The sequence below is a fragment of the Strongylocentrotus purpuratus genome, unplaced genomic scaffold (assembly GCF_000002235.5).
Source record: "Strongylocentrotus purpuratus isolate Spur 01 unplaced genomic scaffold, Spur_5.0 spur5_scaffold_7, whole genome shotgun sequence".
In the NCBI taxonomy this organism is placed as follows: domain Eukaryota; kingdom Metazoa; phylum Echinodermata; class Echinoidea; order Camarodonta; family Strongylocentrotidae; genus Strongylocentrotus; species Strongylocentrotus purpuratus.
Genome location: NW_022145613.1, coordinates 4,820,162 through 4,841,758, shown reverse-complemented (window position 1 = coordinate 4,841,758; position 21,597 = coordinate 4,820,162). Strand labels below are relative to the sequence as shown.

Below are 21,597 nucleotides of genomic sequence, written 5' to 3'. Positions count from 1 at the left end.
ATCATTCTGGTCTTATATAAGGAAAAACAATGGGGACTACTTTAATTTCACATTCTTAACTCTGTTTATCTCAAACCAGCCTTGCAGCAGTTCCTAACAGCAGAGAAGATGTATGGAGACCCCCTGCAACGTACAGGATGCTTGTTCGGTGGTCTCTTCCGGGACATCAGAAGAAGATATCCACACTACCTCTCTGATGTCTTAGACTCCATTAACATTACCTGCCTGGCTGCCTTTGTCTTTCTCTACTTTGCATGTCTCTCACCCGCTATCACATTTGGTGGTATCTTAGGTAAGTTGACAATCCTTGTGCCATTTTGATGATCTGAGGTTTGCACTCGAGACATTCGCTTTTAGCTTTATTTTGTCAGGGGTCTACAGTTGGGGTTGCGATAAGATTTAGATTAGGACTAGGGTTAGGTATAAGGTTGGGACCTAGAGAGGATAAATCTCAGATGTCCTTTAACATTACTTATCTACCTGCCTTTGTATTTCTCTACTCCGCTTAAAAGTGTATAGCTATCAGCTTTAGGGGTATATTTGGTAGGTTGACCCTCCTTGTGCCATGGTGATGATGGGACATTTGCTCTGGTGACATTTGATTTAGGCTTTAATTTGCGAATGATCCAAGGTAAGGGTTGTGGTGGGTTTAGGATTAGGGTTAGGCAATAGTGTTGGGTCCAGATTTGAAGTAAGGTATTAAGCTAGTGTTTGGAATTAAGCATGGAGCAATTGTTGCTAGACCTTGCACCATTGGTTGATGGCTTCCTTACCCCTCCCCCCCCCCAGGTGTCATTCCGAATGTAACTGTTGATAGAAAAGATGTATCCTGCACATTTGAAAGTTGTTTCTTATCTCCTTGCTAGTCCCCAATACTTCCTTGAATGCTTTTATTTTGGCAGGGCAGCTTTGTTATAGTCAGGGTAATAATAGTACTTCGTAGAAGCATTGAGCATCACCTGAGCTGGATATTTCATTTAAATTAATGTTACAAAAAATTGATAATCAAATTAACTCATATTTTGTCACTGTTTATTTCATTAGGCCATCATTTCACTAACTTTTGCTTTTCTTGACTATCTTAATATCTTTACAGGTGAGATGACCGGGGGTTTGATGGGTGTGTCGGAGATGATCATCTCCACGTCTCTCAACGGCATCATCTTCTCTCTACTTTCAGGGCAACCACTCATCATCGTTGGTCCTACGGGTCCAGTGTTGGTCTTCGAGGAGAACCTCTTACTGGTAAGGGTATGAAGGGGATGTGAAGGATGGCGATGTAATGATCTGTTGGTCATGGTAGTGTTGGTAGAAATGGAATTGTATGCTAATGGTAACTGTTTGATGATGATGGTGATGATATATTGGCAGGAGTGATGGTGGTAGTGAAAGTGATAATTATGGTGGTGGTGGTAATGGTTGAAATACAAAATTAATTAAATCTGTTTAAAAAAAAGTTTTTTTCTTTTTTTTTCTTTTTTTTTTCTCAACAAAATCGTTTATCAGAATGAAATCTTCAACCATTCTTTGGATGATTAATTTTTTTGACACAAAACTGCCCACAGAAATGTTATTATGCCAAAGTGGTCTTCCTTGTAATATATACTTTTAGAGCAGTTAAAGATAATGATTCTCCTCACCACTTAAAACTAGTCTACACTCATCTTAATATTACAGCTGTTTGATAATGATAATTACTGATTAAATTGGCTTGAGAATGATTAGTACAGGTAGTTAAAAACATGTTCTTATCTTTGGTGACAGCATACTATGTAGAACATGAATATTGAATGATGACATTAATGTCTGCATATCTTTTTCTTCTGTTTCTAGTTTTCTAAGGCGATGAATATCGAGCTGTTACCATTCCGCGCATGGATCGGTATATGGACGTTTCTCATAGCAACCATCTGCGTGGCAGTAGAGGGCAGTGTTCTAGTCCGACATTTCACCAGATTCACTGAAGAAATATTTGCTCTTCTCATATCCATCATCTTTATATACGAGACTGTCAGTGGACTGAAATATGTAAGTTTTTTTGCTTTTTATCGCTGGTTGATGAATTTGAACAATGCTAAAATTGTACTTTCACGAATCAGAAGGTTTGTATTATGATAGTGGCAAATTGGTTTCAACATGGAGGTAGAAAATTCTAATCTTTCTGTGTGAGCAGTCTTGTCGAGAACAGCATCAGGGTACTACTTCGTTTGCTGTCCAACAAGAAATTATACGAGCAGTTGTAAGGAGTTGTTATCTACCCAGTAAGAGTACTGCTAAACCTGATTAAGTCTTGATCCTTAAAATTTAATGGTTTGAAATTGGCAACTTCAGGTTGGTTCTTAACTTGGTGCGTTCTGTTGCATGTAGCATTCTAGTCATGGTAATCACTCCCATTTAACTACTGTAATAACAAATGATTGTTTATTATTCAGAGACTTTGTTCTGGATTATTCTTGATATTAGCTTTCACAAGATTATCTCTCCTTTATTTTCTCCTTTTCTATTCCTCTCTGGCTTGGTGTTTCTGTCTCTGTGTGTCTGTTTATCTCTCTGTCTGTCTCTCTCTCTCTTTGTGTCTCTTTTTCTGTCTTTCTCTGCCTTGCTCTCTCTCTCTCTCCCTCTCTGTCTCACCCTGTCTGTCTCTGTATTTCTCTGTTTCTCTCTTTTCTTTTTATGTCATTCTCCAGGTGGCATGTCAGAATCCCTTTCAGGAGAACTACTGCCTCGCTGATCTGAACACCACCATGTACCCACCTATGTACAACGCATCCAGCATCTACGCAATACCCACCGATGCCAGCTCCATCACAGGCTCGTCAACACCACAGCAATTCGATGTTACATACTTTGATGACATTATGATGAATGCTACGGCTCATTATGGAGATGATAAATATGGCGAGAAAGGGGGGAAGAAGAAGAAGAAATGTTACGTACCAGCTGGATGGGATCCCAAGCCTAACACGACACTCATGTCAATCATTCTGACGTTTGGCACGTTCTTTATAGCGTTCTTCATCAGGCAGTTTAGAAACAGCAGATTCTTGGGGAGAACGGTATGTTAAATGTTCCTCATTACGACAAACTGTTGGTTTTGCAGATATAATTAGATGAAACTCCTCTAAAAGTATTCAAGTTCATTTAAAATCCGTTCTTTTTATACACCAATAAGTATGAAATCTCATTGTGATATTGAAACTTTTAATCCCTTTGGTCCAGTTAAGTATGAAAAGAACATACCTTATATAAATTTTATCAGTGTACAGAGGTATGTAAGAAACTAAATAATATATTTCCAATTGACCATACATATTCAGATTTGACATATAAAGTTATGGTTTCCTGTATAAAATGAAGCATGATATTTCTAATTTTGAAATGTGTAATAATTCATACAATATAAACTTATTGGGCCTTTACCACCCAGAATTTTTATAGAAGAAATAAATAGCATAAACAACAGTAGACACACATTTTCCATCACCACTTTGATAATAGTGCATCTGTTTCTTGACTAATAATTTTTTCTTCTTTTTACTACAGTCAAGAAGAGCTTTTGGTGACATTGGCATCGCCATAGCAATCACTGTCATGGTAACCATATCATACATCACCAAGAATGTCTATCTCCAGGTGAGTTCATAGAAACTGTTTTGCTTTATTCATGCTTTTATACTTTTTATCTAAAAACACATATATATATACATATGATGTATTGAAAATACAGTGAAACCTTTAGCGACCACCTGTATAAATAGACCCATTTTCTGTTTCTCCTTGCTATTGTTTCTCATTAAAAATGTACTGTAGGAACCTCTACATAAAGACCAACTGCCTGTAATGACCAATGTCCTTGTCTAGCTTATATACAGGCTTCACTGTAAAAAAAGAAGGAATTACGCAGTACCCAGGCACAACTTGCAGAGCCATGGCAGATTTCTTGCCAAGAATAACATTGTTATGAAAGATAAATTGTCCCTTACTTGACGTTGGTCATTTTTCATTGAACTTTCTGTAATTGTTTTTTCTTATATTTTAAATGAAATTCAACGATTCAACTATCCCTTGAATATTCCTTAAAATGGGTCAATCCCAACGTAATATTATGTGATTTCAATTACATTTTCAATTTGTTTTATATTATACCAGCTCTGTGTTTGTGTTCCTCTCTCTCTTTGTTCTTCTTTCACCCTCTCTCTCTCTCTCTCTGTCTCTCTCTCCCTCTCTCTCTCTCTGTCTCTCTCTCTCTCTCTCCCTCTCTCTCTCCCTCACTCTCCCTTCTCTTCTCCCCTTCTCTCTCCACTCCCTCTCTCTCAACATTCCTTTCCTTCTCTCCTTATCTCCCCGCTCCACATTTGTGCTTTACTTCTTTCTTCCCTTTATGAGTTTAATTGGGTTTTTTTTCGTTGAATTATTGTTAAATAACGAATTGTAAATATAATGTTTTTTATTTTTTTAATAAAATCTCTGTAATTCAGCCATTGGCTGTGAAATGTTGATGACTAAATACCATACCATACCATACCATGTGATTATAATCCTGTACCATTGTTTTTAACCCACAGAAACTCAGTATTGGCAATGGCTTCGCTCCTACGGATCCATCCCAGAGAGGCTGGGTTATCAATCCCATGGGTATGACCCAGCCCATGCCAATGATTGCTATTCTAGGTGCTTCTGTACCGGCATTCCTTGTCTTCATCCTACTCTATATGGAAACGCTTCTCACAGGGTAAGTGTGTCTGTATGATGATGATGAGGAGGAGGATGATGGTTAAGATGATGATGATGATGATGGTGTTGGTGTTGATGTTGAGGAGAAAGAGGAGAAAAGTTATGATGATGATGATGGTGTTGGTGTTGAGGAAGAGGGGGATGAGGATAGTTATGATGATGATGATGATGATAACGGTTATAATTGTAGTGATGATGATGATGAAGATGAAGATGGTGATAATGATGACGATGATGGATAATAGTGGTAGTGGTTGTGATGATAAAAATTATGATGACGATGTTATGGGTCATAGTCATGGTCCCAATAATCATTGATAATTGAAATTATAATGAATTACATGTATTTCAGAGTAAATTTAAAATTCAAAAATTATCATCTGGCTTACCGTAATTTCTTCATTTTCCACCTCTTCAGGGTCATTGTTAACAAGAAGGAGCACAAGCTTAAGAAAGGGACCGGTTTCCATCTCGACATGTTCATCATGGGGTTCCTCACAGCCCTCTCAGGAATCCTAGGTCTCCCTTGGATGTGCGCTGCTACCGTCCGGACAGTCTCCCATGTGACCAGTCTCAGCGTCAAGACCAGGACAGATGCTCCTGGTGTCAAGCCAAGGCTTGATCATATCAAGGACCAAAGGATGACCAATTTCTTTGTCAGTCTTGCCATAGGTCAGTTTCAATGATAATAATACATTTAGGCTCATTCTTGGGGAATGAGAGAATCCAGCAGTGAATGGGTTAAAAGCAAATCTTGGTTTCTGGTGATAAAATCACACTTTTTGAGAAACGGGCTTGTATTTGCTTCTGCTTATACCAGAAATATATGAACGAACTTGCGGACATTTGCTGGAATTGTTTTCGCTGAAATGCACAGCTCATATGATTTGATAATAAGAGATGATCATTTAATTTATCACAAGGAAAATGCATCTATATTTTCAGCTGCTTCCTCAACCCTTATATGTACTGCAGTAAATGGAGTGTAGATATCTTTCACTTTAAAAGACTTTTGTTGCCCCTTCTAATGATTTTGAAGAAAACTGTGACCTTGTAAAATCCCTGCCCTCTTCAAATGACTTTGCAGAAAATATGATTGACAGATATTAACAAGAAATATGCTATTGGAATTTTAATTGAAAATATTATGGTGAAATTAACAATAAGAATGACAGGTGTGCTTCTGTAATGAACAATCTTGTTGATTTGGAATGTGGGATAGAGAAGGTACGGTGTTCATTACAGGAAGGGTGTTGATTACAGGAAGGGTTATTGATTTAATTCTGTAAGGGTAGTTTGTTACATTCTCATCCAGTCATGACCTCTCTATTTGTGCATAACATTAAGCGGGTCGTAATTATTGAGGGTCATATTTCCTGTTCGGGGCCAGAAGAGCATTGATTTGTATACTTTTAACACAGAGTTAACAACCTTCTGGCTCCATCCAGACAAAATAACTCTTTCCAATCCAATATCATAATAAGATCAAGATAAGGTCAACAACAAAAAAGAGCAACATGTACTGGCACTTACTTAAACCAATGATTACATGCCTTACATGAGAAGTATCAAAAGTTATATTTACCTGAAGATGTAGGTGAAGGGAAATTTAAGACAAGTTCACTTTCATTTTATTAAATCTTTGAGGAAAATATTGATCTATTAAATAATTTGTTTTGATAGAAATTCTTGTTTCATGATTTACAAACTTTAAACTGTTGTGTTATATTTGGTTTTAACTATTCTTCTACAAAAAGTATAAATTAGAGTAAAGACCTGTTATTAATGTTATCGTCTATATTTATTGTGATTTACAGGTTTATCATTATACATGGCACCGTTATTAAGAGAGGTGCCTATAGCCGTTCTACTAGGAGTCTTCATGTATCTGGGTCTGTGCTCATTGAGTGGTCTTCAGATGATTGAGAGGATAAAAGTCTTCTTTATGCCAAGTAAACATCATCCTGATGTCAAGTATATCAGAATGGTAAGTAGAGGAGTGAATCGATGATGGTTGAGTGGATAGATATATGTATGGATGGATGGTTTGATTGGTGGATGGATGGATGGATGGATGAGTAGATATGTGCTCATTGAGTGGTCTTCAGATGATTGAAAGGATAAAAGTCTTCTTTATGCCTAGTAAACATCATCCTGATGTCAAGTATATCAGAATGGTAAGTAGATGAATGGAATGATGATGGTTGAGCGGATAGATGGAGGTAGACATGAATAGATGGTTGGATAGATAGATGGTTGGATGGATGGTTGGATTAAATGATGGGTTGAAGGGTGGAAAAATGGATGAAAGGGCAGATAAATAGATAGATTAGATCAATATATAACACGAACATAATTCCTAACATCGACCCTGGCCCTAACGCTACATTATACATGAACATGTACCTATCCCTGACCTAACCCGAAACCCAGCATTAAACACAAAGTCTCAACACTGATTTAAACCCTAATCCTTTGATAAAGTAATGTCTGGAGCAAATGCAGGACCATATGTCATATCACTGTTTGTATACATGTATATTGAGCAACTAAATTACCCATACCCCTTGTAAAGTTCATGTTTTTTGTCATTACGTAACTCAACATTAAAAGGTGGATTGGTTGAATCGGGGCTTTGTTGAATACGTTTAGATGTAAACTTTAAAATGTCACATTCTCAAGAAATATAAATCAGGAGAAATAAATTTTTCACATACTAGAAATATTACAAAACTTGGTAAGGCTATGAATGATTTAGTTGTTACTGTATATGTAGTAACACAGAAAGAACTGAACTCCTAATTGTTTTTTCTCCAACTTTTAATTAGGTGAAAGCATGGAAGATCCATCTCTTCACCTTCATCCAGCTGGTATGTCTAGTAGCTGTCTGGATGATCAAGACTTCCGTCATCGCTATCTGCTTCCCGTTCTTCTTCATCCTCCTCGTCGCAATCCGCAGGCTTATGAGGTTCATCTACACTGACCAGGAGCTTGAAGCAGTAAGCCTTCATCCTTTCATATTACTGGACTTTCCAGTCTAGTTAATCAAAGACTTGTTCAGAACAATATTCCACAGTCACAGTGACAAGACCAACACCAGACTGACAATAGACACATCAACATTTACATAATTCTGAACTGTCAAGTTATTGGTCTGTTTGAAGTGCTGTGTTGGTGTAACTAGGATAATAATATTTTGCTTTTCATTACAAGCCTCTGGGAAACTCTTTTGTTTTTAGTATTATGCATTATTTGAACACAGTAAACCGATTCTTAATTGCATACATGTACATATATTTAGAGCCCAGTTTTGTGATTTAGGTTATTTTTTCAAGTTTAAGATGAGCTCATAATGTATTGTAAATTGTAGATTGCATTATCGGTAAACTAATGGATGTATGTGTTTTTTGCTTTTTCTTTCTTTGTACAGTTGGACAGTGAAGAATCTGAAGAGGAAGGGGGTGGATCAATGGCTGATGAATACCATGCTACTCACATGCCTGTTTAGATGTACACTACCAACTATACCAAGCTGAAAGAGTGTCAAGCACCAAACATTAAATGTCAAGCACCAAACATTTAGTGTTATAGTTTATAAACACCCAGTGTTATTAAACTGGATCAAGTATATTGCATTAAAGGGAGAGGAAATGTGCAATGCTTGTAACTGTCTTTATAACAGATTTATCCACATGGCATGCATTTTATATTAATTGGTGTAATACCATACACTTGGTGCTACATTTGGTGTTGTATGCTTCAGCACTCTGGTGTTTATAACTGAAGAAAGTACAAGCTAGTTGTGCTGGCTTTAATTTGCCAGTGTATCACCTTTGTAGTTTGCAAAGAGAGCACTCTCGGAGTGTTAATAACTGAAAAATGAACAAGCTAGTTGTGTTGGCTTTGATTTGCCTGAGTATCACATTTGTAGTTTGCAAAGTGAAGACCTTTAAGGTGCATGATTTTCCTCTTTTTTTCACTTGAAGGACATTCTAAAGTAATGTTCTGCAGGACGTCCTTAAGAGCTATCTGAAAAGACATTTGTTAACATCAATTACCAAGTCCTAGTGCATGAATATCACCAATGTTAAAGGTTGCTCTCTAAGAAGGTTCCTGTGTATAGACAAGAGTAATATTGAGCTTTAGATCACCAAGCTACATGAGCTGTGCTATCATTATTGTCATTGAAGTCCTGTTCATTTATGATACAATAGATGCTCACAATAATCACCTTAACCAACAAGAAAAATGAAAAGCTTAAGAGTCAATGAATGGCTAAAGGCAATATCCTGGGGATACACCGAGTACAAACCAAAGCTGTGTGTAACTATGTCCCCTGTGTGTACCCACTGATCTGTGTTTTAAAAGATCCTTAAATGTGAAGCTCAATTCACTAATCTAATCTGGTTTTACTAGTCTGCATAATTTTTTTCCCTCTTCATCTTCCTTTTTAAAGCAGTTTATATCTGAATAGACCTTCAGAGTAGACAAGCCAAAGTAATACTAATGCCAAAGCTGTATGAAAGTAATCTATATGATGATTACAGTAATTTTGTGCTGTAGTTAATGGCTCTACATTTGTCTGTAGAATCAAATGCGCAATCAGAATTCCAAATTTCCAATTATTAATATGTATATATTTGTGTATCCCAAACTAGGTGTGCTTGTACAAGAATTTTTGCAAATACTACTTGCAAATATTATTTTATGCATTATTAGGATACATGTATACATTATGTAGAATTAAAAGCTCTTAGTGACTGTGCAATTGATTATTTTCCAAGTATTGATACATGAGCTGGCTGTGTGCCAATTAACTGTGTGCTCTTCATGAAACCTGGGGTGTCAAAATCCTGCAATTCATAGTAGATTGTCTATGAACAAATTTCCAGGAGTCACAATTATGCTAAACATATATGCTGTGTATCCATGTCGGAGTTAGCTTACATATTGTATGCTGGATATTACAAGCTTCTAAATGTAGCATCTTTCAGTAGTTTGGTTGGTTGTTTGGTTTGTTGGTATTACCTGACTGCTAAGAAAGCTTGTGTGTGCTTGTAAGTATATAAGCAACCTGGGGGACTGATGGCTTCAGTTCCTCTCCAAGGAACTTGATAATGAGAATTAATGCCCTCTACAAAGGGGAATAATGCATCGACTTGGTTTCCAACTCGGGACCTTCCAGTTACAAGACCATTGCTCTACCACTGAGCCATCACGCTTTCTTCGTGATAAAAATGAAAATATAACAATTATAAACGATCCCTGATAGTGTTAGAGCACTACAAATGGTGATAGCCAAGCGTTTAATAATGGGTATAGGTAAGTTCCATTATTTTATTATTGCATTCCCTTTAAGTACTGAGACCTTTAGGGCAAGGATGCAAATTACTTTGGGAGCATACCTGTGCCTATATCAACATGTTCTTTCAATACCATAAGCATTGATTACTATTCTAGATTTCAAAGTTGCAGGCAATTTATTTTAACATTGAGAAATGTTCAACTTCTTGAAACAGTCAGGCCTAAATAGGACAAATATTTGGAGTTAAAATGTACATATGTTAACTTCTGATGGTATTGATATTGTTAGCTCATGGTATATTTAAGAATTTGATGAGCTTTAAACATTAATATTCTTGTTCCTACACACATATATGGTCTGCTGAGAGCCAGAAGGGCATTATGTCCTATTATACTGTAATTATACAGAGTTAAAACAAAATTTATTCTTTGTTTTTAGTCTTGCCCTGTGATTTTGACTGATACTTTTATACATTTTTAGGGGTTCCTTGATTATGTATATTGCATTATCAATTAGTTTTGCTTGCATGCCGGTAGAAGATATGAGAATTTTTGTGTTAAAATCATTTTTATTGTAGTTATTATTATTGATCTATGAGCTTCCATATTGCAGATAACAGGTGCAATGACTGTGAAATGTAACTTGATCTAAAAAAATTCTTTCTCTTGATTTGAAAACTAACCTATTTTTCTTTACAAATAGAGTCATGAATAAAAATGTATTTAGGTCTCGTTTCTTTTTCATTTTTTGTTTCTAAAGACAATTTTTGAAATAGGGGAGTACATCCTTCATCAATATTAAATATTGAATTGCAGATAAGCAGAAACTATTTTTATGAAACTTTCTCTTCACTGTTCCTCTTAGCAACATTTTATAAAGGATGAATTGCCATTTTTTGCATGATGTTTGGAAGTGGTTGCTATTATATATTCGAAATTATTGTATTATACTTAGATAAAATACATATATATATATATACATGTATATTTCACTTGTGAATTGTTGACATCAAATCTATTTATTTTTTATATGTTGCCTTCTCATATGTTATGTTTTCATTATATTTTAACAATTTTACATTGTGTTTTTGGATAGGTATATTTTGTGTATACGAAGCCAAGATTGATATAGAAGAATTTTTTAAAACATGATGAGTCGACTATACTTCATGCATACATCCATCCCTTTGCATTTTCAACTGCTTTATTTATCTTCTTTTTTTTAAAATACTTCTACGTACTTAACCTTATTACTTTCAGTTAATAACTACAACTTCTTCCAGACCAAAAGTGGCTAGTATAGCTACACTAGTTTAGGAAATACTAAAAGATATGTATCAGAGCTTCTTAATCATTGTTTGTACTTTTATAAAGAGGATGAACTAATCACCTTCTTTCTATAACCTTTTCTACTGTTCTACACATTTTAATGATTACCCTTTTTTAAACAAAATTTTTATTCGTCTTGGGAATTTTTCCTTTGTATGTGTATTTAGTATATAAATGAACATAAGCATGTCCTTGTGCATGTTGAACAAGACATTTTAAAGGTGCAACTACCCATCCACCAGAATTCACTAAAATAGATTAAAACATTATTGGTCAAAGTTTACCCAAGTTTAATCTGAAGTACTGGATTTTAAGCTTTTTTCTTTTCTTTTACAAATTCTAAATTATTCTACTCAGGTAGTAAGGCATTTGATTTGTTTTTAAAATTTGTTTTCAATTATTATATTTTTGATTTAGATATGAGAACTACAGATTAAATCTTTGTTTTTTTAATATTGCTTATTGCTTATTTTCTGGTAAAATGTTTAGATTTGCCAAAGTTAATTGTCATACATGTATATAATGTAAATATACATATATATTCTTTGATATTTCTTTCCCATCATTGTATGCATACTGTGTTTGCCATACTTTTTCAGTGGGTGAGGTGCAGAAGGAAGTTTTGTGAAGTTCATATGTACTGACTTAACTCCCTTTTGCTCTTCACCAAAATTCATTATGATCTTCCAAGCAATATGTAAATAAGAGAGAATGTTTAATCTAGTGACTACCTAGAACAAATTATGTTATGTCTTTCAAAATGTGAAGATAAGAACAGTCAAGGTAGATCCAAATTTGTTGAGGATAATTTTGAGAATTTGTCCTTTGTTATTTCAGAAATAAAAAAGAATGAGTATTCATATCCTCTTTGTTATCTAATCACAGATCTGTGTGACTGTTTCTTGTAAAAAGATTTATTACATACCTGCCAACCCTTCCGAATAATCCGGAATATTCCAATTTTTCAACAACGAATTTTTTAAATTTTTGTGTGCTTAAAGCCAAATTAAGCTTGTTTTATCATGTGTCGCGATTTGAGAGTTTACGTATTGCATGCGTTGCGGCTGCATAATAGAGCAGGGAATTTGTCTTTGCTTTTTGGTACATATTTATCTCGTATTGCCAGTTACACTGCCATTGCATTCTGGTCGGGACGTTCTTATTGCATTCGAGCCGCATTCGAGCGGCAATCTAAAGATTCCGACGGCATTCGAAGTGCATTCCAGTTGGATTATTTTAGTACCCAAAATATTAAAATAGATTCGTGCGGTAATCGAGATGCATTCGTGACGTACGGTTCCATCTGCATTCGAGCCGCATTCGAGCCGCATTCGAGCGGCAATCTAAAGATTCCGACGGCATTCGAAGTTCATCCAAGTTGGATTCTTTTAGTACCGAAAATATCGAAATAGATTCCGGCGGCAATCGAGATGCATCCGAGGTACATTCGTGACAGTCTTGCATTCTGGTCGGGACGTTCCAACTGCATTCGAGCCGTATTCGAGCCGCATTCGAGCGGCTATCTAAAGATTCCGACGGCATTTGAAGTGCATTCAAGTTGGATTCTTTCAGTACCGAAAATATCGAAATAGATTCCGGCGGCAATCGAGATGCATCCGAGGTACATTCGGGACAGTCTTGCATTCTGGTCGGGACGTTCCAATTGCATTCGAGCCGTATTCGAGCGGCTATCTAAAGATTCCGACGGCATTCGAAGTGCATTCAAGTTGAATTCTTTTAGTACCGAAAATATCGAAATAGATTCCGGCGGCAATCGAGATGCATCCGAGGTGCATTCGGGACAGTCCTGCATTCTGGTCGGGACGTTCCAACTGCATTCGAGCCGTATTCGAGCGGCTATCTAAAGATTCCGACGGCATTCGAAGTGCATTCCAATTGGATTCTATTAGTACCGAAATTATCAAAATAGATTCCGGCGGCAATCGAGATGCATCCGAGGTGCATTCGGGACAGCCTTGCATTCTGGTCGGGACGTTCCGAATGCATTCGAGCCGCATTCGAGCCGCATTCGAGCGGCAATTTAAAGATTCCGACGGCATTCGAAGTGCATTCGGGACATTTATACATTCTGGTCGGGACGTTCTAAAGGCATTCGAGCGGCAATCTATTAATTCCGACGGCATTCGAAGTGCATTCGGGACATTCTTGAATTCTGGTCGGGACGTTCCAACTGCATTCGAAGTGCATTCCAGTTGGATTATTTTAGTACCGTAAATATCGAAATAGATTTAGGCGGCAATCGAGATGCATACGAGGTGCATTCGGGACATTCTTGCATTTTGTTCGGAACGTTCCAACTGCATGTGAACCGCATTCGAACGGCAATCTAAAGATTCCGATGCCGGCAATTCGAACTACATTCCAGTTGGGTTCTCTTAGTACCGAAAATATTGATTTGGGGGGGGGGGATTTTTTTTTTTTGTGATTTTTTTTTTTTAAATATTATTTTTTTTAATTTTAATAATTTCCTTTTTTTGAAGGCATACCGTGCTAAAAATTCCTAATTCTTTTTTTCAAATGTTGGCAGGTATGTTATTATAGCGAGAGAAAATGGTGTGTTAGTGATTTTTGTGTGTATGAATTTGCCCCTCTTGCAATTTGCAACTTTAAAAGAAGATAAAATATAAGAGGTTTTGAAAAGCATGCAAAATGTAGATTATAGTAATTCTTCAACAAAATACTAAAAATAGTGTATTGCTTAGCCTTCTGCACAACATTTAGTCTTCTTATTGTGGGTATCTGTACGTGTATTTAAAAAAAAAAACACTTGCACAAATTTCCTGACACATCCGATGTGGAAATAAAACCACGATGTTACAATTAAGTTATTTTTGAAATGTCCCAAGTTGAACAACCAATTAGATATGTCTGAAAATTTCGAGGTTCAAGCCGCAACTGATCTTTGGGAATACACCTTATCATATAATTAATGATAAACATACACTACTTATGACAGAATTGGTTCTCATAGTCCCATAATTGTAATATGGAACACATCTCATAGAAGTTGCTATATACTTTAGCTGCAAAAACAGCAGAAAATATACACCAGATGGAATGTTTCTGTTTAAAGGAAACTTATGCCTTTTAGTGATCATGACAAATTTATGCTGTGCTTTCGATGTATGTTATTTCTTTCAAACATGTAAATAAGTATGTACCTTTGTCATCTATATTATAGAGAGAGAAAGAGAGAGAGAGAGAGAGAGGGGTGGGTAAAGCAAGACAGGCAGACAAAAATATGTATATTAAAGGAAAGAAAGAGGGGTGAGCAAAGAAAGAGAGAGAAAGGGTGTGGTATATGAATAAACTTGGACTTGAAAGGGAGTTGGGAGAAAGAGAGGAGTGTGATTATTAAGAAGACATGACAAATCACTACCAAGACATTTTAATCCATTCTTTGTTAAACAAAGAATTAATTTGTAAGCCAGTAAGCTGCAATTTAATGGTACCTCGATTAATACCTCGGAACGATTAACCTTTGAAACGCTAAATGAAAGGATTTTAGTCTCAAAGATTGGCCAATTCGAGGAATAACAAAAGGAGAAGAAGACAACAATAAAGCAGACTCCGGGTTTCTCCTCGAAACAAAGTTATGCCAATTTAACCAAAGAGGACCCATGTATTGAAGTGGGATAAAGAACGTTTTAGGCAATGTAGTCGGTTTCAATAGATAAGTCAAACCCACGAAGATGTAATGGCGTAAAGAGAGAGAGGCCATTTACGTGATGCAGACATGCCAACTGTTTAGATTAAAGAGGAACATTCCTCTTTTTGGGAGAAGATAATTATCATTTTAATGCAGGTGTTCCTCTTCCTATGCAAATTTGTCTGTAGTATTGAATAGGAGAGTTAGGACTGTTCCTCTTTTTTTTTTTAAATAGCATAATTTGTACAGATTTCTGATTTTCAAATGTTGGCATGTATGGTGATGTAATCAAATTCAATGCGTGCATGTTTGTGGAATGCTACGATACAATATTTAATTCATTCAACAGCTGTTACAGTCAGAATGCGATTTGCATACATTAGTTGTTGCTATGTAAGACAAACATGGCTTGCCCTATATCAAACAAAATGTAATATACGCTTTTTGCATTCTGGCTAATGAAATTACATCATTCGTGACATGTGAATGGAATCATTCGAATCGAGGCACTTTAGAAAGACGTAATTATGCATTAAATTTGCATCACGAAATAGGTTTTTTTTTGTAATATAGCCTCAAGACGGTAGCTGGGAATTTGAGTAGGGGTATGTTTTGGTTACATAATGCAATGATCAAACGGGGAACCCGGTTATTTATGGTATAATAATAACGAATTTACTCCTTTGCTTGATTTTAGGGTTCCGATTTTCGAAGCACTTGTTTGGGATTTGTCTAATAATTTATAAAAAGAAAAACGGACTAAATTATGCTTCTTCGCAGAATCTGCAATGCAGCACAACCAGCTTATAGAAAGAGAGAGTCGAAGGGGCAAATTTTACCATGCACTTATATCCAGTTCAAGATATCAACTTTCAACATATTTATATTTTATAAACATTATTTTGTAGGCAAAGAATTGTAAATGTTAAATCGGAGGTACATTCGCTTGATCCTACGTGGAAGAGTCAACTATAGGCTAAAGGATGTAAAGTGCTGTAAACAAAAGTCAGAAACCATGGAAAACATAGTATTCGACAACTAAAGAGAAAAATAATGCAATTGTAGCATGTGAACGTCATGATTTAACAACTATAAAGTTGTCAAAAGATACACATGTACACATCGAAATTTAAAAAATAACATATTATGCAAAGTTGCATTTCTGAATTTCGCATAAACTTTTCAAAAACCAGTGTAGAAAAAAGAACGTGGTAGATATACTCAAGAAGCGTAATATAATAAGCATGTGCATGCAATGTTATTAGGTAGGACCGGGTGTAGGACAAGATGGGAAAGGGCAAAGAAAGAGAGGAGTGTGAGAGAAAGAAAGGAAGGGGGAAGGATAAATCCTATTTCAATCTTATAATGAATAATCTGAGCTTGCATTTCACAACTATGTATAGTATGATGCACATGGATGATCACAAATAATGCTCAATGTATCACGCAGAGATCATGCTCCAGTGCAACTTCCCCATTGGTCAAAGTTCTCACCAATATGATTGTAGTGTTTGCATGAAAATAATAGGAAACCCAATTTTAAGATGTGTGTACACTGAAGCGTATAAACGTTGGGTGAGAAGTTCATGCAGAGCTGAGTTCAAGTTTGGGCTTTCTCATCAGTCGCTTGTTGGAGGGCTTGATCGCTGGACTCATCGAGCATTATCTCTGGTTGGCGTGTGGAGACAAGATTTATCAGCATCAGACGACTCGCGTAAGGTAGGATAAATTTAGAATTGGCATTTACAAAAGGAGAAAGGTGCTTATTTCAATTATAGGTTTGTTGATTTTAAATGCAACATGGAAGACATGAGTTTTTACTCATTCTTAGTTCTGAGAAGTTATATCTTATCATGTGGTATAAAATTAAATTAAAAAACGACTTTTAAATGATTTCATCCAGTTGATTTTTATGTTTATTCATCCATTAAAACTTATCAACCAACTAGGAGTCCTGTTACGGATTGTGGTTTACTCTTTAAGACTCGCTCCTATACATGTTTTCACCAGAAAGAAAGTTGATTTTTATGTTTATTCATCCATTAAAACTTATCAACCAACTAGGAGTCCTGTTACGGATTGTGGTTTACTCTTTAAGACTCGCTCCTATACATGTTTTGTTGAATTGTACGTATTTGTTTAATGATGTTGTTGTTGACAACATTTCTTTTTAAATATTTTTTTAGGGGATTGGTGAATATTTTGTCTTGCTATTTTGAGCTGATTGCCACTTTGTATATTTCAAAATTGGCAAAAGGCAAGAATATCTTCAAATGCAATGTAATATGGCGGTATTTTTCATTCAGTCTGATCAAGGAGTTGGTCTGATTATGTGAACACACGTGAACGTTTTTTATTGAGAGCATTGGCGTTATAATGTTTGCGTGATTAGTACGTTAATGCCTACGCTTGAAATCTTATCTTTCTTTAAAATATAGGGTAATGTGATTTGTGAACATAGACAAATCTTTACTCTCTTTATCTTTGTCTGTCTCTCTCTCTCTCTCTCTCTCTTTCTCTCTCTCTATCTATCTACTTCTCTCCATCTTTCTCTCTTCGATGTCCCTCATTACCCTAATGATGAACTATAAATGCATACAGTTATCTCAGAATAAAACGTGTCCATTATTTTAATATTATTTACTGAATTTTACAACTTGGTATATATTTGCATTTGTAACCTTTGATCAGTGATCAACATTATTTGGTCTGACTCTCTTGTAATTACCTTTCGCTAAAGAGCTATAACATGCAAAGCCTTAGGGCATGGCACAGGCCCGGATGCCCCCTCCTGTCAGTAAATGAGCTGACGGTCAGTTTTGAAATGAACGTGATATAATTACCTTTACCGCAAATACTGGAAGAATGCTGAGACAGCAGTCGAGCTTCCAGGTCTATCTTCTTGGTTATGATTATGTTGCTTCATGTGGAAACTGCAAAAATCGTCAAAATTCACACCAAACACACATCATTTTCACTTCCATGTCCACTAGGTTTATTTGCGTGATTAAAGTTAAACTTTTATTTAGTTCGGTGAAACGACATGCAGGGTCGCGTGATTGTTTAGATTGAGACACATCATGAAATTAGGTCTTGACACATTAATTCTGGTGCTCCGAAATTGCATGCTCCTGCGACAATTATTTCTCGCGCTTTTAGTCAATGGTATATTGCTATAATAAGGGTTATAATTTTTAATGTTGGGTCCAGATATTATGTTTAGGTTGGCTGCCCCTCTAATATTGAAAAGCTGGCTACGCCTCCCATGAAAGCCACTCATTATACATCTTATACTTTGCTTATATTCTTCACCATGCAGAATAATCACTATCTCAATGAAAGAAGGTGTATTCCAATTGCAAACAAAAAAGAGAATGTTTACATGACTCTTCTGTGTCCTATTTATAGACTGTGGGGCAAGGGCCAGTTAACCATCTAAAAAAAAAGTTTCGTAGTCCCATCTTTGGCAGAGAAAACTAACTATACCAAATGATTGTGATGAAGTTGCTGATGAGAAAACACCTTTGTTCTCCAAATTTCGTACACCCGTTGATGAGATAACATGCTAATTAGTTTAATTGGATTTTAACAAGATTTCCTTGAAAAAGACTAGCGCCAACTATGGTAAATAGTCCATTTTGCTGATTCAAAGTTGCTATTTCTTGATTCTTTTTTTGCAAAATGTTTATTTCAGACCTCTATGAGACTGTTCAGGTGTGATTTTTCTGCGCAATTAATTTAATCCGCTAATTAGTTTTATTGGATTTTAACAAGATTTCCTTGAAAAAGACTAGCGCCAACTATGGTAAAATAGCCATTTTGCTGATTCAAAAGGCATTCAAATTTGCTGTTTCTTGATTATTTTTTGCAAAACATTTATTGAAGACCTCTATGAGACTGTTCGGGTGTGATTTTTCTGCGCAATTAATTTATATTTATGCTGTTGGTGAACTTGAAAACACTAATTGCAATTTTCCACGTTTTTTTAATATTTCAGCACGTCATCAAGACGAGTTTTGTTAAGCCCAAGTTATGTAATTTCTTGCATCTTGTTTAAGTTACCATCTGTTTGTATATTCATGTCACTCATTTAACTCTTCCTTTTTTCCCTATTTCTCTCTCTATCTCTCTCTCTCATCACACACGTTTTTTGTTCTCATGTCTCCTCTTAAAAATCTCTTTTTCTTCCCCTGTTGTTTTCTCCTTACTCTTCCATTCTCTTTCATCATAATTTACCTGATTATATTCAACATGTCTTATTGAGTTTCATCAACTGTGCAAACTCCTTCCAATCAAATCATCAATATTGTTGCTTTTAGTTTATTTTCCACTTCCCCGAAAAATATATTGCTGTTCAAAACTTTGTTAATACTAATACTAGGTAGTACTAGCAACACTGCTCATGGTCTGCATAGCATCAGTTTAGAACAATACAAATTTCAAAGAGAAAGCTAACAACAAATTCATACCAAAACTGCCAAATAAATTATATTCTTCTCTGTTTAATTTGATTTCATTCATTACGTAAAATGTATTACCGTACTACCATTTTGTCAATGACATTTATCTACAAGTAGATTACCGGGTACTTTTTCTAAAACCGGTACTTGCCACTGCCAGTGAAATCAGAACTATGCAGGCGCGTACGCAGGGGGGGGGGGTTTGGGGGGTTAAACCCCCCCCCTTTGGAAATTTTTTGTGTGTAAACCCCCCTAAAAAAAACCTAAAACCCCCCCCTTTTGGATTTTTTTTTTTTTTTTTTTTAATTATTAAAAAAAAAAAAAAAAAAAAAAATTATTCCCATGGCCGACCTAAAAAAGGTGACCTTACCCCCCCCACCCAACGGAGCAAAATGTCAAATTTCCAAATTTCGAGACCAAAAAAAAAAAAAAAAGTGTCCTCTTACCCCCCCCCCCCCCCCCCCCCCCCGCTTATTCAGCGGTCGGCTGAGTCGTTGCGATTTTTTTGGGACCAAAAAAAAAAAAAATGTGTCCTCTTACCCCCCCCCCCCCCCCCCCCCCGCTTATTCAGCGGCTGGCTGAGTCGTTGCGAAATTTTCGGACCGATTTATAAATGTTAAAACCCCCCCCTTGAAAAAATCCTGCGTACGCGCCTGGAACTATGGTACATGTATGTTGTAATTTACAAATGCAATTTAACTTGAACTGCAAAGATTGTTAACAGTTTTTACATAAATATTGATGGAATTGAAATAAATTATGAAACATTGATAAGATGTGTCTAGTCATTTGTTGTCTTTTTTTTTTTTGGTTCAAAGAAAATGTCCTAAAATATGTTGATAGAAAAATTGCCAAAAAGCTGTTACTGTTGAGGAATTCATAAATTTTACATATTTCGATTAGAACAAGTGTCCAAAGAGTGTGATGGAAAGTTTGAAACGACCCATACATTTGAACGTAATAAAGTTTTATATTTGACTATAAATCTTGGCAATGCTTCAACATGGCAAAATACATGTATGCATAATAAATAATAAATGTCCATATTATTATTATTATTATGAAACAAATGAGCATGCAATGCAAGTACAATAGTACATTACTGTAAGTGATTACTTAGTAAACATTTTTCCAGCTCTGAAATGATATCTTTACATATATTTAGTATATTCTTATATTACAGTTGCACATAATGTATATGTAAAACACCCCAGTCGACCCATACATTTGTATATGTCTATTCATGAAAGGTTGGTTATTTTGTACATAATTTACAAAGGAACCATAGGGATATAAAAATCTTTTTTTTTTAATCCCCAAATTGAATAAGAAATATCAGAGAAAAAGTTTCACAATGATCTTGCCTTTGTTCATTTTAATTTTATCATATATATTTGTTGTTATCAATAGAACCAGTTAATGTTGAAAAATCTACTGATAAACAGCAAAAAATATTGCATACATCTAGTGCTCAATATGAACGCGTAAATTTTATGCTGATGGTCTCAAATAGGTCCAACAAATCAAAGCTGGCAGATGAGCGCCGAGATTGTAGACTCCTACACAGCTTCTTAGGTTGTGAAGGGATATCAGATGGATCTGGGGGAAAAAGAATATAAAACACTAGGTCAGAAACAAAGCTCATATCAAAAATTGGCGATAGCTTCGCTGTCATTTCAAAAATTTCAGATAGCTTTGGCGTCTTTTAAAAATTCTTTAAATGTTTCAAAAACAAAAATTCATATTAGTCTACAAGTCATTTCGAAAATTGGCAATAGCTTCGCCGTCTTTTCTATTTTAAAATTAAAATTGTTGATACTGATAGCTTTACAGCCGCCATGTCTATCTTCATGTTAGAAAAAGTGCCCCTTGTCTAAATATGCTTTCTATTTTGACCCCTATTGAGTGTGCAACTATAATGGCTTCATGCACTGATTACAAAAAAATGTAAACAACACACCACATCCCAGCACTAAATAAACCAGTTTAAAATAATGCTGTTTTGACCAGGACAATAAGTTAAACTAACTAGGAAGGCATGTCTAAAGTTAAGTAAAGCCTGGCTCAATGCGTCCAACTTGTCCGACATTTTTTTTGTTT

The 21,597-nt window shown here is 35.7% G+C and overlaps 2 protein-coding genes across 11 annotated transcripts in view; both read left to right on the top strand.

Annotated features, from left to right (window-relative positions):
• The window catches only part of LOC588892 (anion exchange protein 2), a 65,377-nt gene extending 53,128 nt beyond the window's left edge, over positions 1 to 12,249 (top strand). For all 8 annotated transcript variants that reach the window (XM_030974798.1, XM_030974797.1, XM_030974799.1 and 5 more), the window contains 10 exons: positions 80 to 292; positions 1,097 to 1,245; positions 1,834 to 2,028; positions 2,688 to 3,056; positions 3,544 to 3,633; positions 4,566 to 4,732; positions 5,153 to 5,406; positions 6,552 to 6,721; positions 7,563 to 7,733; positions 8,165 to 12,249. In XM_030974798.1, the coding sequence (XP_030830658.1) occupies positions 80 to 292; positions 1,097 to 1,245; positions 1,834 to 2,028; positions 2,688 to 3,056; positions 3,544 to 3,633; positions 4,566 to 4,732; positions 5,153 to 5,406; positions 6,552 to 6,721; positions 7,563 to 7,733; positions 8,165 to 8,242 (1,856 nt within the window). In that variant the 3' untranslated portion in view covers positions 8,243 to 12,249. The remainder of the gene's footprint in view (positions 1 to 79; positions 293 to 1,096; positions 1,246 to 1,833; positions 2,029 to 2,687; positions 3,057 to 3,543; positions 3,634 to 4,565; positions 4,733 to 5,152; positions 5,407 to 6,551; positions 6,722 to 7,562; positions 7,734 to 8,164) is intronic.
• A 4,374-nt stretch (positions 12,250 to 16,623) lies between these two features.
• Positions 16,624 to 21,597, top strand: part of LOC587119 (band 3 anion transport protein) — a 48,896-nt gene continuing 43,922 nt past the window's right edge. For all 3 annotated transcript variants that reach the window (XM_030975024.1, XM_030975023.1, XM_030975020.1), the window contains exon 1: positions 16,624 to 16,756. The gene's annotated coding sequence lies outside the window, so the exon portion shown is untranslated. The remainder of the gene's footprint in view (positions 16,757 to 21,597) is intronic.